General features: G+C 37.8%; 1 protein-coding gene across 1 annotated transcript in view; it reads right to left on the bottom strand.

The window, feature by feature from the left end:
- The window catches only part of KCNH8 (potassium voltage-gated channel subfamily H member 8), a 403,401-nt gene that overhangs the window by 287,309 nt on the left and 97,678 nt on the right, over positions 1-18,414 (bottom strand). Inside the window, exon 2 of the mRNA XM_033212772.1 lies at positions 644-877. Coding sequence (XP_033068663.1) covers positions 644-877 — 234 coding nt within the window. The remainder of the gene's footprint in view (positions 1-643; positions 878-18,414) is intronic.

The raw sequence follows: 18,414 nt of genomic DNA, 5'->3' as shown, positions 1-18,414 counted from the left end.
CCGTTTCAAAAAAAAAAAAAAAAAAAAAGAGAAAATACCTAGTATTTCCCAGGGGCAGTTTGGAGCCCAGGAAAATTTACTCTAACATGAGATGCTATGTGTCTCCTGTTTTGTGTTTAGAATTTAAGAGAATAGTGAGAAAGGCTCTGTGGCTAGGTAACTGGAAAAGAAAATGCATATGCCGATTTTTTTTTTTTAACTGACTTCCTTTTTTGCAGGGAACACGCGGATCTCTGTCTTTAATGACTGTAATTGAGATGTAGCTCTTTAAGGCATAAAATTTGGGAAAAACTTCTGGATAAAAGTTGTTAATATACAAATAACTATTATACATAACATATATTTTAAGAATTACCAAAATATAATAGTAACATACTTTATTTTAACATATATTAACTCAGTTAATATACGTTAACTATTCATTGACATTGAATAGCTATAATTCTAATTCAAAATTTCTAGGCAGTTTATGCTACTAATGGTAAAAACAAGGCTATCATCCAAGTCATTTGTGAAACTTCTATAACAGGCTGCATGTATATGAAATGCCATTAAGCCTTAATGGAGTTGTGGAGCAATTACTAGGTTGAAAGAAGACAGCCTTTCACTACTCTCCAGTGAGCACCAAAGAAAGCCAACTCACCATTTTTCTTGTAGAATATAATTTCTCCTTTGAATTCTGTTTTCTCCTCCAGTGACTTTTCTATTTGAAGCATCAGTTGCTCATTGGTTTCAACCCCAAATAAGAACTTGCAGCTACAACTCTTCTGCATGACTTCAGTTCGGGCAAATCCCGCAAGCTCGCAGAAGCCATCAGAACAGTAGACTATAGGGAAACCCTTAGCCACCTGGGCATTGGCGAGGATGAAGTTGCTATCTGTAGAAAAACAAGGAGAAGATACTCAGCAACTAGATAAGTATGAGAATTTATATACAATTCCTGTATAAATTACCAGCATATGTGTTTAGCTAACTGCCAAAAGGCACGTTCTGATGTGCAGCAGTGGAAAAGAGACACTCCAAAACATAAAATGGACTTGACCAGCAGAAGTATGCATTAAGTTCTGACTTAGGCTTGCATTTCGAAACACACTGTGGAAGAAACATACGTGTTCACTGGTCTGCTTTGTGGCACCTACCATCTAGTTGGCAGTAAGCGATGATGCTTTTGATCATGGCTTCTGGCTTCATATACTGAATCTGCCATGTAATGTATAGGTGAACTTGAAAAAGTTACTCAAGAACTCTAAACCTCAATTTCCTTAGATCTGCTTTCCCCAAAAGCAAATCCTGAGACTAAGATTTGAGCATAATTAGTTTATTTGGGAGGTGATTCCAGGAAGAAAGCAAGTAGTAAATTGAGATAGGGAAGAGATGAAAGAAAATAAAGAGTAAGTTAAAAAGGGGTTCACTGCTGTAGGCAAAATACAAAATATATGGGTCCTGAAATAATTGTGAGGAGTACAACTAAAGGTTGTCACACAAAGAGGAGAGAAAGCAGAAGTATTTACCCACTAATGTCCACACATAATTGGTTAAAGTTCACTCCTGGGATGTCAATATGTTGGCACTTCTGACCTACCCACTTGAGCTAAGTGCACTCTCCAGAGATCACTCTGGCAGAAAGATGCCAGAAAACAGTGGCATATAAAGAAATGGTCTGGATACGATCACCAAGTGAGTCAAGGTGACATTGGCAGGGCAATGACCGGTATGCTACAATAATAATAATGTTATTTACTTCATAGGTGAGTTGTAGGAATTAATGAGATCATGCATATTATGTGCTTAGTGAAGTGTCTGGCACAAACAACTACTTAATAAAAAATTATTGTTAAGAGTGCTATTCAGGCTAGGCGTGGTGGCTCACACCTGTAATTCCAGCACTTTGGGAGGCCGTGGTAGGTGGATCATGAGGTCAGGAGTTCGAAACCAGCCTGGCCAACATGGTGAAACCCCATCTCTACTAAAAATACAAAAATCAGCCAAGCATGGTCATGGGCCCCTGTAATCCCAGATACTTGGGAGGCTGAGACAGGAGAATCGCTTGAAACTGGAAGGTGAAGGTTGCAGTGAGTCAACATTGTGCCACTGCACTCCAGCCTGGGCAACAAGAGTGAAATTCTATCTCAAAAAGAAAAAAAAAAAAGAGTGCTATTCACATATTTATGGTTATAATATTAACACAAAAGACTTAGAGGACAATCAAAATAGTAAACTATTAAGTAATCAGTAAGAGTAAACTATTATTAAGTGCTTAGAAATAACTCCGGGGGGAGAGACAGTCAATATTCAGAGAAGGTTTCCATGGGATAAATTTTTTGAGATTTAATTCGAATATAATGTCAACAGGGAGAAAAGAAAAGATGCATGTTGGAGATGGGGTTTAAGATAAGGCATTCATAAAATGTGTTGGTGGGTGACTTTTAAGTTCACTATGAATGAATTAGATACTATTATCAAATTAATCATTCATACATGAAACAAATGTTGGACACTGGTATACCAACAGTGTTAGAGACGGGGATTTTAAAGATAAAGATAAAAATGGAAAAACTACAGTATAAGCTGTTAATTTGTTAAAAAGCAAGATTCAGTATAGTATGTTATTATATGAGCTATTTATCTGAAATAAATATATATATATGCACATGTGCATGCATACCAAACATGAAATGCTTTTGTATACCTAAAAATAAATGGAATCTAGTAATTCTGTTGTCTCTAGACAGAGCAACTATAGGCAGAGGTAGGAAAACACTTATTTTCCCATACACCCTACTGTACCTTTTGAATTTCATCCCACATGCTTTATATATTGCCTATTCACAAAACAGTAAGTTTAAACAAGGTTTGCAGCGGACAGACTATCTTTCCTGCCATGCGGAAGAAGGTACTCCAGCTACTTCTTGATGGCCAGCAGGAGAAGCACTGAAAATCTTTTCCATTTGTTTCTCCATTTCCTTTTAAGCTTTTGTTGTTTGTTTCCAAACATGGTCCACCATCGGCTGGCAAAATCAAATCCACTCTACTCAGCTTTGCTCCAATCAGTGCCTAACCCCAGAGTACCAACTGTAGTGTAAGCATCAGCATCCCACCTTCACCCAGCTGGCTTTTCCGCCTTCCCAGCCACTCTCTCCCTCTGAAAGCATGAGCTAGAGACACACACTGAGAAACTCCCATTATACATTGTTTTGAAGCCACAGGAGTGAATTACATTACCCTAGACTCATAATTAATTCTTTCACACCTTGCTGAATCACTTATTGACTATACATTGTATGTTGGACTTTGTTTCAGATGTGGATGTAAAAAGGTCATTAGATGTGGTCCCAGTCCTTAACAATCACATAGTCATAAACCTGTGGGAGTCTCCACACGGGGGTACCCTCCTACTAGGGGATAGTCTCAGTCTCATCAACTCGGCACAGCTTTGGGTCACTTTAACAATAGTGTGTGTCTCTCCTCAACTCCATTTTGAAATTTTGGCTGGAAGATTACTTAGAAAATGTAAATACATAGCATTGACAAAGTACTAAACGTCCTAAAAAAAGCTTTTAATGCACTTTCAGAAGCCATTTTTCAGTTGACTGCTGATATGTTTATTAACTTTCTATTATACGATAATACCAGATAACACAATTTTACCAGATGGCAAGTCCTGGGGTGAGGTGACAGGAGGTGTTTAAAGAAGAATAAGCATGATCTCTAGCTCTAAGATATTGTAATTTAATTAAAGAAATGCATGTACATAAATAACACTAAAACACATCATATAAGTACCAAATCAGTGGTACACAAATAATAGGTACTACTAGAGTTGAGAGATCAAACATCTTGGGCTTTGAAATGATTAGGTTGGAATAAGACAAAAATACATTAAGATGGCCTATCATAAGTCCTAGAATGTTAGAAGCAGATGCTTGGATGAAGTAGGCTCAGAGAATGAATAAGGAAAAAAGAATTGCAGGGAGAATAAACATTGCATTTTATCCTAAAGTCCAGTTCTTAAACTATTTATATAGATACAACAGCTTTCTTTGTTAATATTTGTCTAGCATATCTTTTCCTATATTCCTATTTTCAGGGACTTATGTTTTAGTTGTATCTTGCACATGGCATATATCAAGTTTTTTTTAAGTATAATAGAAAAATACATTCTTCAACCTAAGATTCATATATTTACTTTTATTATTATAATTATATTACATTGGATTTTTTTACCAACTTAATTTTTGCATTCTCTTCACTATGTTTTGTCATTTTGTCTTTTCTATTTTTCTTTTTTTGAAAGAAAGGTTGGAGTGCAGTAACACAATCACAGCTCGCTGCAGCCTCAATTGATTGATCGATCCTCCCACCTCAACCACTAGAGTAGCTGGGATTAAAGGCACACACTACCACACAGAATTTTCTCTATACAGATTATACATTAAAAATTCACACTTGGCTAATTTTTGTAGAGATGAGGTTTTGTCATGTTGCCCAGCCTGGTCTTGTATCCTGAGCTCAAGTGATTCACTCACCTTGGCCTTGCTGGTTTACAGGCCTGAGACACCATACCCAGCTTGCTTTTGCCACTTTAAAAAATTAGGAAATATGGGATACCCCGTAAAGATTGTATAATATTATTAAACAATAATAAATACATGTAGATCATGCATGCAGTGAAAACCCCTGTGTATACCATACAAATTGTATTTCCTTCCTTCCCCAAAGAAGAAGCTCATAATTTGAATTTTTGTAACAATCACTCACATTTATGTAGTTTTCACCCCTTACTTATGTATCCTCATGCAACATAGTGCCTGTTTTTAAAATTCAGGACATATTTAATGATACTTCATTTGGTATACTTCTTAGTTACTTGCTTCATTTATTAATTTCCTTAGCATCTTTATAATTATTTATGAATATAAGAAAAGACCAGTCCTTCAGAGCTGCTACAAACTTTCGACAAAAGATGCTGAAGGATTCACCAAGTTGACTGATCTGTGTGTTTCAATTAAGGATTACAGTGTCTTTGAGGTGGTTAATTCTTTCTGCAAATATACTGCAAAAACAAAGGAAAAAATAAAGGCATGTATTTGGTCTTTTCTGTTTATATTTAGCACTTGTCCTCGATATGTAATTGCATTTCAATTCTAAAGAGAATTTAGTGGCAGCCTGAGCTTCATAAATCTCAGTGTACTAGCTACATGAATGGTCCTTATATTTGGGAAAGCAGCCTCTCTTGCCCAGCTATCTACTTGGAAACATATGCTTTTCTGAATCCCAGTCCTGGAATCCCTGAAGAAGAAACATGACATTTACTTTAGAATTATGTAAAACAAAGCCACTGCCATAATACTTACGGGCTCATCATGGGTATATCACTATCCACACATATGCTAAGGGTATTTAACCTTTTAAGAAATCAATTATGCATATGCGATATGCATCTAAATGCCACATGGCTTTTCTCTGCTTGTTTCTAGGTCACTTTTGTATATATATTCAGTTTGAAAGTGACGGTAAACAGTAAGATATAAATGTACTTATACACTAGGTAGTTGACTATTTCTCTAAATGCTTTCTTAGCAAAAAGCTTTCATGAATCTTCAGAGAGAATCTCATGATTGGTAAACACCCAGGTCACTGAGTCTGATCTCCTAATACAGAGCACCACTTTCCCTTTCAAATGAAGATGTACTGTTTATTGTTAACTTCTTAAGCCCAAAGAGAAGGGGGTAGGAATGGGAAGGTATAAAAGATGAAAATAAAAAAGAGAGAAGAACATAAACATTGATCCACTATTAGCTTCTTTCATCTTTGTACTTGTCCCACTTTTCAGAGAACACAGACCTAGAGAACTTTAGTTTCCTGTCTAAGATCCAATGCTGAAGATTAAAACTCAGTCTATGTGACTTATTTTACTATGCCACGCATTCTGTAAAGAAGTGACTTGCTCCCTACTAGCAGGAGAAATGGGCAAATTGTAGAAAAATGTTTTTACCTATTTCAGTCTCCATAAAACCCAAAGACACGGATTTTTCTCTGTACAGATTATACGTTAAAAATTCATTGATGACATCTCCTAAGCCAGTCTGGATGTGTTAGCAAACTCTATGTCACTTCCTAATTTCATGCAGAAAATCAGTATTGCAGAAATAGGACAGTAACTTCTGTGGTCTCAAAATGTTTTGCATACAGCCACTCTGGAGTCTCATAGGCAGCACAGAAATGTCGTTTCTACTCAAATAATCTGGTCTCTAATCTCACATGCTTTTAATGTATTTCTCAGTACTTCAAAAAGTTTCCCACTGACATATCCTCCTACTGGCCAATAAATCTGTATTCCACAGGGACTAAAAGCATACTCCTACGCCTGATATTATTTTCAAATCTTACGTTTAACTTAAAAGTTCATCAGAATTTTTCATTATACCCTTTCATAAATTATCGCTTGTTGTAGTGTTATTTTGTTTTGATATGGGCCTGTAAAACGTTTAATTCAATTGAAACTTTGAAAGGTTGTGCTGTTTCTACTATGACTTGTGCATATCATTTAGTATACCACTACATAATTTAGGTTTGAGAATCACAACTCTAAGTAGAATAGTGTGTGCTCAAGAAGATTAAGTAGATACAAACCATTCTCCCTTTGTAGCCTCAAATATTTAAAAATAACCATCTCAGCACCGAGCGAAATAACTCTCCATATGGCAGATCCCTGGAGTCATTCAAAGCAATGGGGTCATTGATACACACTGACTTGGCATCATACAGAAACCTGTATTCTCCTGGCTCTTTCTGCCAATTATGCAGAAATTGAGACATTTATAGTTCAAATCTTTATTTCTGAAGAGTATCTTTGATATTGGTTCTCTTTGTAAAAAGAAACCTTGTATTGGGTTAGCAAGTACTCATAGTAACATGCGCTGTTGACAAGGAAGGTGGACAAATGTAAGTCCTCCATTCTTCACTTTCCTGCACAGAGCAAGAAACAAACAGGAACTTTTGACATTGTTTTGGGAGTTGCCCCCCATGCTTTCAGAATTACCTTTCAAAGACAACGTTTGTATCCCTTGTGATATTGAATACAGTCATTTCTGGAGACTACTTTGTATAGGAAGATAGAATATTAATGTTTATGACTTTAAAATATTTAAATGATCTTTGTACTTTATATTGATTTCAGGGAGCTTAACTGCATCATTTCCAAGTATGATAGCATCTTTATTAGATTAATAGTACAGGCTCCAAGCTAAAGTTTACAGCATACCTTCTGCCAAAATTTAGGAGGTTATCTTCATTTGGTAACTTTTCTAACCTTGTTTAAATAGTAGATTAAAAATTTGTAAAAAAGATTTCTCATAGTCCTTGTAATTTATACATCATCCAGTATCAGGCTTCATATTGCTATGTTTCATTCTTCAATTACGCTTTGATTTTTTAAATACTGTATAGATTATCACTTAAGACAAAGATTGGAAGAAAGCTTTGTAACAATGTAAAGCTCAAAGCTGGAACTCTAGTGCTGAGGTAGTAGTAGAAAGCAGAAAACTGCATCTGTTTATGAGACTATCTTGCTCCCTTCAGTCCAATAAACAAACAAACAGAGAGACAAATAGAAACAAATGTCCTTCACAACCTTGCCATTGGGTGCATAGTCCTGGGCCAGCAACATCAGCTTCAGGAGGTGGAAATTCAGAATCTTAAGCTTCACTCCAGACCCACTGAATCTTAACCCACATTTTAACAAGATTCATGTACACATTAAAGTTTGAGATGATTCTTTATAATAGCACTGGAAAGATCTACAAGAACCTAGTGACAGTAAATGATTAAAGGGAAGTAACTATATGGCTGAAGATAAAAAAAATGAGAGACTTATTTTCATTGTATACCCACTTTAACTTTTGAATTTTCTGTCATATGCATGTCATACGTACTCAAAAATATCTTCTTGGCCAGGTACAGTGACTCATGCCTGTAATCTCAGCACTTTGGGAGGCCGAGTCAGGCGGATCATGAGATCAAGAGATCGAGACCATCCTGGCCAACACAGTGAAGCTCTGTCTCTATTAAAAATACAAAAATTAGCTGGGCATGGTGGTGTGTGCCTGTAGTCCCAGCTACTCAGGAGGCTGAGGCAGGAGAATCGCTTGAACCTGGGAGGCAGAGGTTGCAGTGAGCTGAGATCGCACCACTGCACTCCAGCCTGGCGACAGAGTGAGACTCCATCTAAAAGAAAAAAAACAAAACAAAAAAGCAAAACAAAACAAAACAAAATATTCTTAAAGTTATGTAATCATTCATTTGAATGGCTTAATAAAAATAATTTTAAAAACAGCAATCTTATTGAAGAAAAAACCCTATATTAACAAATTTTAAAACTTTCACTAAACAAAGGTGAAAGCTCATTAAGATAAACAAACTTGAAGCAAATTTATATACTCTTTCATAATTTAGAATTAGCAAAATCATCAACAAATTTTGTAAATTTCACTTTTCTACCTGTATGAGCTTTACTGTTGAATTGTACTAATTTTTGTCAGGTTTATTGTCTCTTAGAGTTCAATAAATAAGTTTCATATTGGAAAATAATGGAAGAGAAACATAAAGAGTTATTCAAATGGGAAAATAAGTCAAACTATCTCCTTTGCTAATGATATTACTCTATACCTAGAAAACCCTAAAGACTCTGCCAAAAGGCTGCTAGAACTGATAAACACTTTCAGTATGGTTTCGGGATACAAAATAGATGTACAAAAATGAGTAACATTTCTATACACCAATGTCCAGGCTGACTGTCAAATCAAGAACATAATCCCATTTACAATAGCCACAAAGAAAATAAAACACCTATGAATACAGCTAACCAAAGAGTTAAAAAAAAAAACTCTACCATAAAACATGGCTGAAAGAAATCAGAGATGATATAAATAAATGGAAAAACAGTCCATGCTTATGGATTGAAAAAATCAGTATCTCTCCATACCATCAAAAAGAATTTACAGATTCAACACTATTCGGATGAAAATACCAGCATCATCCTTCACAGAATTAGAATAAAATATTCTAGAATTCATATGGAATCAAAATATAGCTCAAATAACCAAAACAATCTTAAGCATAAAGAACAAAGCCAGGGGTATCACACTACCCAACTTCAAAGTATGCTATGAGCCTACAGTAACTAAAACAGCACAGTACTGGTACAAAAACAGACACATAAACCAATGGAACAGAATAGAAAACTCAGAAATAAAGCCACACACTTACAACCATATGATATTTGACAAGATCAACAAAAACAAGCAATGGGAAAGGGACTCCCCTATTTAATAAATGGTGCTAAGATAACTGTTTAGCCATATGCAGAAGAATGAAATTGTACCCCTACCAGTCACCATATACAAAAGTTAACTCAAGATGGATTCAAGATTTAAATGTAAGACTTCACACTATAAAAATCCTGAAGAAAACTTAGGGAATAGCCTTCTCAACATTGGCCTTGGCAAAGAATTTCTGGCTAAGTCCCCAAAAGGAATTACAACAAAAATAAAAATTGACAAGTGGGATGTAATTGAACTAAAAAGCTTTTCCGGAGCAAAATAAACTAGAGTAAACAGACAACCTGCAGAATGAAAGAAGATATTTTCAAACTATGCATCTGACAAAATCTAATATTCAGAATCTATGTGAAACTTAAACAAATCAACAAACAAACAAACAAAAAACCCTATTACAAATGGGCAAAGGACACGAACAGACACTTCTCAAAAGAAGACATACAAGTGGCCAATAAAAATATGAAAAAATATTCATCATCACTAATCATCAGAGAAATGCAAATCAAAACCCACAACGAGATATCATCTCAAACTGGTCAGAGTGGCTACTATTAAAAAGTCAAATAACAGATGCTGGTTAAGCTGTGAAGAAAAGGGAATGCTTATACATTGTTGGTTGGAATGTAGATTAGCTCAGCCACTGTGGAAAGCAGTTTGGAGATTTCTCAAAGAATATAAAACAGAACTACCATTCAACCCAGCAATCCCATTACTGGGTGTATACACAAAGGAAAATAGATCATTATAACAAAAAAACCCCACAAAAAACAAAAAAAAACCCCATGCACTCATATGTTCATCACAGTGCTATGCACTATAGCAAAGACACGGAATCAACCTAGGGGCCCATCTATGGTAGACTGGGTAAAGAAAATGTGGTCAAACTTTTCCCCTGCCTTTGCAGAGAGCAAGAAGGAGAAAGCTTATTCTTCACCATAGCTTCCCCCTTTCAACATACACAAATGAATAGTAGATAAAAATTGTAACTTCCCAACCCAGAGGTAAAGGAAAGGTGAAGAGTTAAGGAGAAAATGACAGGGCCTGGATTTTCTAGGACAATTTTCATTTACTGAAATTTTATTCTCTTAAATAAACATAGGTTTATGTGGCTAAGTGGGACTTTAATTGTATACCTTTTAAAAAATTTCTTTTAGAAGTTTATTTAAAAACAAAATAAGACCACAAGACAATATTTTTACTGGAAAAACATAGTTATTTATCTTGACATCTTTTTTGGCCTACTGAAAGGCAAGTTAAGTGGAATCTAGCAAATGAAACTAGCCATATTCTATGAATACTAAGATTCCCAAAACATTTAATTTAACTTGTCCCCTGATTCTCCCGAAACACAGTCTAGACTTTACTTGCAATTATATTTAATTCAAAGAATATTTATTTTTAATTTCAAATAGACTGGAACAGCCTCTTTACTTCAAGCATACATGAGGCTTTGAGGAAAAAAAATGGTTAATTCAGCCATGTTTTAGTCGTTTTATTACTTTTACCCTTATAGGTCTTTTAAATTTGAATTTTTGAAGACAACATATGCAAATTAGTATGCCCAATCCATCAGAGTGGACCGACCTTTCTCCATTTAAGTTTTGTTTATATTCTGCAAAAGATAATGGTATTCAAATGTTTTCCATAATTTGGTAGCATTTTCCAGAACCTCATCTATCTCCTGCATAGTTTTTTCTGCTTTGCAGTACTCACGTTAGATTAAACAGGAAAGATGAGTAGATTTACAAGAGATAATTGTAAGTTAAGTAACAGGAAACACAAGACTAAACTAATTTGATGGTCATAGCTATTCCATGGCTGTAACATCGGAGTTTTCTTCTAGAGTCATTATAATAATGCAGAGATGGAAAAAAAACTTTAATTAAGGTGATACTTGCTTAAGGCAAGCCTCTAGGAGTCTGCAAGAGAGGTCAAGGCAAGAAGAAGGCAATAGTTGAGAAACAAACCAACACAGGTGGATGCTGACTCTGCATGACAGAATAGAGATGAGTAGTAAGAAGGAAGCTAAATAAATTAGGCTGAAATAAAGCAGATAATAGCTTTTGTTTATTAAGCAGCTGTGATGTGCCAGATGCTCAGGTCAGCATTCTGTATTTTGAATCTGTGGCCCTCACAATAGCATATTACGGTAAGTGTCATTACAGATGAAGAAACTTTGGCTCAGAAAGGTTGCATAACCTAACAATGCAAGTTAAACTATCCTTACAGCTGTAATACTCCTGAGTTCAGTGGAGGATGGCTAGAGGTGAACTACAGCTAGGGTCTAAATGGGTTTTGTTTTGTTTTTTCTTTTGTTGTCACGAAGCCCACTGTTTCTCAAAGTACAGTCCTTGTTCACTTCATCCACCTCATCTATTGGAATCTCCTGGTTTGCTTATTACATTTGCAGTTTCACAAACCTTACCTCAGGTCTACTGAAACAGAATCTCCAGGGTATAGGACCTGGTGATCTTCATTTTAAACAAGATTACTCAGTGAGAGATATCACACACAAAAATAAGACCTGCTCTAATGGAAGGGGGTTCAGATTATATTCCACAGCTCCAATGTAGGAAGGGGGATACCACCTTTCTAGATAAGTATAAACTTGATTTCTATGGTTTGGGGGGAGGGTGGGAATTCCCTTCTGAAGAATAACCCCTTTGATCTTATGGTTTTCTTTTATTCTTAAAAAGAAATTTTCAATAATTAGCTTAGTTGATAGAACTATAGAAGCTTAAAGTTTGGAGAGGATCATAAAGGTCAATACATAACTTCATGCACCTATAATCCTTTAATCCCCCTCTATCATATTCCCATAAAGTGGTTGCCCAGCCTCCTCTGCACCAGTACCCTAGTGATGGGGTTCTCACTCTCTCATTAGTGATGTCTATGGTATGACTGTGAAGGGTACTCACCTAACCCACATGTGGATTTAACACCTGCTTTTGGTTTTACTACCTAGAAATCTTTGCAGAAAAATCACGCATATCACCCTCCTGTTTTATATTCTTTAAAGATTTTCCATTGCACTTGGAATGAGATCTAAACTACCTCTTTCATGGCTTGGAATACCCTGCCTAAAACTTCACTCAGTCCTCACACCTGATATCTTACACTCAAGAATGTTCTTCCCAGCTCTTTCCACTTTCAAGGCTTTTGCCCATGCAGTTTCTTCTCCCCGTTTTACACACTTCAGGTCGTGGATTAAATGTACACTTCTCAGAGTCCTTCCCTGATCATCTTCTCTAAGTAGGTCCCTCCCTCAACTATTCTCTATCATCATGGCCTATTTTTTAATTAAGACTATTACAATTTTCAACATTGTAGTTAAGTTATTTATGATTTGTTAGCCACACATACCTGAGTCCCTTATACACAAAATTATAAAGGCACACTCAACTATATACTTGCTCCATCACGAATGGTTTCTCTTCTATCAAGCATGCGTGTGTGTGTGTGTATTTTTATAACTGAATATTACCTGAGACACACATACACACATTTTTCCAAGGCAATGCTGTCAATACACCTGAGTTATGCTGATATGACACCATGGCAGCCACCTAATCTGCAATTTACAAGATTGTGTTTTCATGAGAAAACTCATTTCTGTTGCTGATAAGATTGTGGAGTGAGCACCTTTTAGACGTAAGTCATGAGGAGGTTTACATATTAGATATACTATATCTAGTAGATATTTTCTACTTTGGAAAAACACTAGTCTACACATGAGATATCTTAGAATTGGGTTTCAATTCAGTCAATAAAAAACTGTATGATCATGCTAAAGTCACCTCCCCTCTCTGGATCTTACCTGTCTCATGTGTAAGGTGAGGTAGTTGTATCATATGATCTCCAAGATCCTTTCTATCTCAAACAGGTGGTGAGTCAATGAATTATGGATACTTCCCATATGGATACAGTGGTTATTGTTTGGACGAACGGAGGCAAGATGGCGCACTTCTGGGTTCTTCATCCCCCCCCCAACTTTTCCCCCGCGCGAAAATGCAGCCGACGCCCGGGAAGGTGCAGACCAACTGGGCATGCGCCAGGTGACGTCAATCTGAAGAGACCAAGATTTACCTGGTCGCACCTGCGGAACGCCCCCGGACACGCCCGTGCCCCGCCTATCGCCCTCCCACTCCCAGAAAAGCCGCTCTGGAGGAGTGCCACGCGCGGCCTTCCTCAGTCCTTTACTCCTATCGGGATGTCAGGACTCCAGGAACGCCGTCCGAGAGCCCCACGGGGGGACTCTGTCGGCCTTCTTTGCCGGAGGCCGACAGACCTCTTCCCCACACCTTAGGTGACCAAAATAAACTTGCAGTTTTGCCGAACACACTCAGTAGTACATAGTTTTGCCAGTTGTCTTCCTTAAGGCTATCAAACTTCTCTCCACACAATAGAGACCCCTTTCGCATGGCTCGCACTTATCTGCCAAAGGCTAGACTTAACCTACACTGTGAATATAACCAATCTCTCCCACTGTTTCCTCTGTGAGGCTTTAGAAGGCCCCCACCTAGTGGCAGCCCCCTGCCCATGGCCTTCAACACAACTGGTCAAACATCCCACAATTCACTTACACTCCAGGCGCCACTATACCAGAAATCCAAACTGCCCAATTCTTCCTTTCCGTTACTCAACTCCAAATTCATCCTGAGGTAATCATACTCAGGCACCCAATGGAGGCCACACAGCCCCCATTGAAGGCTATTTCTCGTCCAAACTGCCCAATTCTTCCTTTCCGTTATTCAACTCCAAATTCATCCTGAGGTAATCATACTCAGGCACCCAATGGAGGCCACACAGCCCCCATTGAAGGCTATTTCTCGTGCAACTGATCTCTCTCTAAAACTCTTAACCATACAGCCATTAACTGATCCCTCTATGTCCCCGTGTCCTTGGTCCCCAGTCTAACTTTATACAGCCAGGCAGAAGTAGCAGAGCTTTTCCAGCAACTTTCCATGCCACTACGCCACCCCCCTAAAAAAAAAACGGGCTGTTTTCCTCCCTCTAGTTATTGGAATCAGCTGAAAGCCTGGCCTCCCTGCAGCCCCGAACTACCTCAATAGCCTAAGTAGCTGCCCAAAACAGGCGAGCCCTAGACTTGCTTACAGCTGAAAAAGGAGGCACTTGTCTCTTCCTTGGAGAAGAGTGCTATTATGTTAGCAAGTCAGGCCTAGTAGACACTAACATTCAAACCCTCAATAAAATAAAAAACTGAGATACAAAACCTTAACACCCCAACCTTGCCGGGACCTTCCTTCTGGGTTTTGCCCATATTCCGACAAATGCTTCCATACCTCGTTCCTATACTAATACTGTGCCTTATTTTATTCTTCATCCGTACGTCCAAATGCCAACCATGGGCCCCGACCTTAACGACGCCCCTTAACAGCAGGAAGTAGCCAGACAGACCACGGCGCCCCTTTATCACTATTACCAATAAAAGGTTGGACTGTTTGGACGAACGGAGGCAAGATGGCGCACTTCCGGGTTCTTCATCCCCCCCAACTTTTCCCGGGCGCGCGAAAATGCAGCCGACGCCCGGGAAGGTGCAGACCAACTGGGCATGCGCCAGGTGACGTCAATCTGAAGAGACCAAGATTTACCTGGTTGCACCTGCGGAACGCCCCCGGACACGCCCGTGCCCCGCCTATCGCCCTCCCACTCCCAGAAAAGCCGCTCTGGAGGAGTGCCACCCGCGGCCTTCCTCAGTCCTTTACTCCTATCGGGATGTCAGGACTCCAGGAACGCCGTCCGAGAGCCCCACGGGGGCACTCTGTCGGCCTTCTTTGCCGGAGGCCGACAGACCTCTTCCCCACACCTTAGGTGACCAAAATAAACTTGCAGTTTTGCTCCTACCCTTGCCTAGTCGCTGGTTCCTTAGCGCCCGATCTGGTGGTCTCAGAAAAAACAAAACAGTTATGTGTGAACAGTGACTAGAACTTAATGACTATAATGAACAATGTAAAAACTGCATACAGTTTTAATCTTAAGAATAAAAGGAAGGAAGAAAAGAAGAGAGGGAGAGAGGAAAGAAAGAAAAAAGACAAATACAAACAGACAAAAGGAAAACAGCTTGAATATTAACATCCAGCAGAAGCATCTTAATTAGCATGAAATATGTCAACCCTAAATTTCTTCCACTCAACAAAATAGGATGGGCTATAGAAGAACAAAGGCCAGACTGGGAAGACCAGTAGAGGGTTATCATGACAGTCCACAAAAAATATGAGGTGATTTTGGACCAGAGCGATATCAATGAACGTGGTGAGAAGCAGTCATATCTGAGACATTTTTAGAAGAGCTGAAAAATTTGCCTATGGATTCCACTGCAGTTGGAGATAAAAAAAAAAAAAAAAAGGAATTCAAGAACGATGTCAATGCTTTTGCCTTAATAACTAGAAAGGTAGAGGTGTATTTTATGAGGTGGAACAAAAACCTGGCAGGTCTGGGTAATTTTGGGACAGTTTGGTCTTCTATATGCTGTTTATATATAGCATCCAAGAGGAGATATAAAGTATGATGTTGAATAGAGTCTGAAGTTTTTTTGTTTGTTTGTTTTTTGAGACAGAGTTTCGCTCTTGTTGCCCAGGCTGGAGTAGAGTGGCGCGATCTCGGCCCACTGCAACCTCCACCTCCATGATTCAAGCAATTCTTCCGCCTCAGCCTCCCGAGTAGCTGGGGTTACAGGCGCATGCCACCACGCCCGGTTAATTTTGTATTTTTAATAGAGACAGGGTTTCTCCATGTTGGTCAGGCTCCTCTTGAACTCCCGACCTCAGGTGATCCGCCCACCTCAGCCTCCCAAAGTGATGGGATTACAGGCATGAGCCACTGCGCCTGGCCTAGTGTCTGAAGTTTAAGGATGATAGCTATGCTTAGACAGAAATTTGGAGTTAGGAGAAATTGGATAATTTAGAGAGTAAGTAAAAACAGAGCAAAAATAAAGTCTGAATACTGAATCCAGAAAACTTCAACTGTCAAAGGTTGAAAAAAATCAGGAGAAACCATCAAATGAGCCTGAAAAGAGTAGCCAAGAAAGCAGAAAGTGAGTAAAGAGGGAGCTCATGAAACTAGATGAAACTAATCGCAATGTTTCCATGCCAATACTAAGTATATTTTATGTTTAAATATGATTTGCAGTATAGATTTTTAAAGAAATCAATGTAATCATGTTTTGAGTCCATAAACACTGGGGAAGGCATTGGTTATGATACTGAATGTGCTCTAGCTAAAAGATACCAGCATGGCTTCCCTGCTCCTTTCCCTGCTTTGGTTAAGTATAGATGTGTGGATGTGATGTCATATGAGATACTTGATAAAGCAATGAATCGGTCAAGTTGAAGTCTAATATCTTTAAGGTTAAATACATTTAATTTTATTATAAATGCGTGATTTAGTTACCTAAGGTAGCCACATTATAAAGCATTAGGAAACTAGATTAGATAGACAGCTTAGGTAGGTAGGTAGGTAGGTAGATGGTTAGATCCCATCATGCTACATTTCTCAGCTACTGGTAATCATTTTAGACTAGTTTCTAAAATTTTTCCCCATTAATATTTTAAATACATATTATCATAGCATAGCCATAATTGTGAAACTGATATTTTCACTTGCCATTATGTGGTCAAGTTAACAAGTGCTGTCCAGTGAGATATTTGCATAAGTAGGTTTGAAAGTATCTAGGTTAAAATATTTTCATTTCTATTAAAAGAGAGCTATGAGAAGAGAAATGTTCTCACCATCCAGGCCATTGTGCTCTTCTACCTTTTCTGCCCCTCATGCCTGCCTTGTAATGTGATTGTGGTGTCCAGGCCTGTACTAGTTATCTTGTGACCTTGAGGAGACATGCCTGGATATGGCATAACCAAAGGATGGAAAAAATCCTGGATTTTTGATAATATCATTTAATAGTAAAATAGGCCAGCAAAAGCCTATAGCCAGATGTTTTATTAGGTGAAAAAAAAAAGTCCTATTTGTTTAAACCACTGATATTTGGGTTCTCTGGTATTTTAAGCTGAAAGCGTTCCTAACTGAAACACACAATATCATGAGTATTTCCCTATTTATTCCTGTCTTTATAACTACAATTTGAATGGTGATGTAAGAATCAATATATCAAAAATTACTTAGCTAGTCCTGTATTCTAATAATTACATATGTTTTCTGGGAACTTTCTAGGTTTGCTCCTTTAAAATTTTAGTGTGAGTAAAAATTAAAGCTAGTATTTGGAACATCCTCTGGAATTAAAAAGACTGTAAGATACGTTTCTCCTGCTCACTGCTAGACACTTGGTACCAAATGACCTTGAAGACTTGTACCAAATTCTAAAATTTTCAACAAAAGCTCATCGAGGAAAAAAACCCAAAACGTGTACTTTATGATATAAACGTATGCTAACACATGCTAAGAAGTAACATCGTAGTAAGCTCCATTTATTCCCCTCTACTTTGTATGAGACTGCAATATTAGAAGCAAGGAGGACAAGTAATTGGTTCTTTTGCCTTTGTAAATGCTCTTCTGGCATTGTTATTCATCCACAATTTGGAAAGCAAAATGTATTTCCTCAGCATGTGGTTATTAAATCACAAAAAGAGAGTTATTGTTCTATACCAATAAATTCTCATCAAGGGCTGCAAGTGTCTGCAAAAACAAAGACTTGGAATAATCTCTCCACCACTTCCTGGATACTTTTTTCTTTTTCAGTTTGTTTTACTATTGTCTAGTCTACTATTTTCTCAGTCTTGAGACAAGGAAATTATACCATTTCATATAGCTGCAGCGTTGTCACATAGAAGAGAGAGCAGTCTTATTCTAGGTTTGTCCAGGAAACAGAAGTAGAGCCCACTGATGGACATTATAAGGAAAAGATCTCAGTATGACCATATAACTCTGTCTAGTAACTAAGGCTATCCAAAAGGTCACAAACTACCTTAAATATGGTGATATCCCTGTTACCAAAAGAACTAACACTAGCGTGGATGACTCGCACAAATGCAACTGAAAGCAGACTACCATGAGGTGCAGAAACGGCCTACATGACTTCTGAGGCCATTTGAAAAATCTAAGA

The sequence above is a fragment of the Trachypithecus francoisi genome, unplaced genomic scaffold, assembly GCF_009764315.1.
Source record: "Trachypithecus francoisi isolate TF-2019V2 unplaced genomic scaffold, Tfra_2.0 Lachesis_group0, whole genome shotgun sequence".
NCBI lineage: Eukaryota > Metazoa > Chordata > Mammalia > Primates > Cercopithecidae > Trachypithecus > Trachypithecus francoisi.
This window is presented reverse-complemented; position numbering and strand designations above follow the sequence as displayed.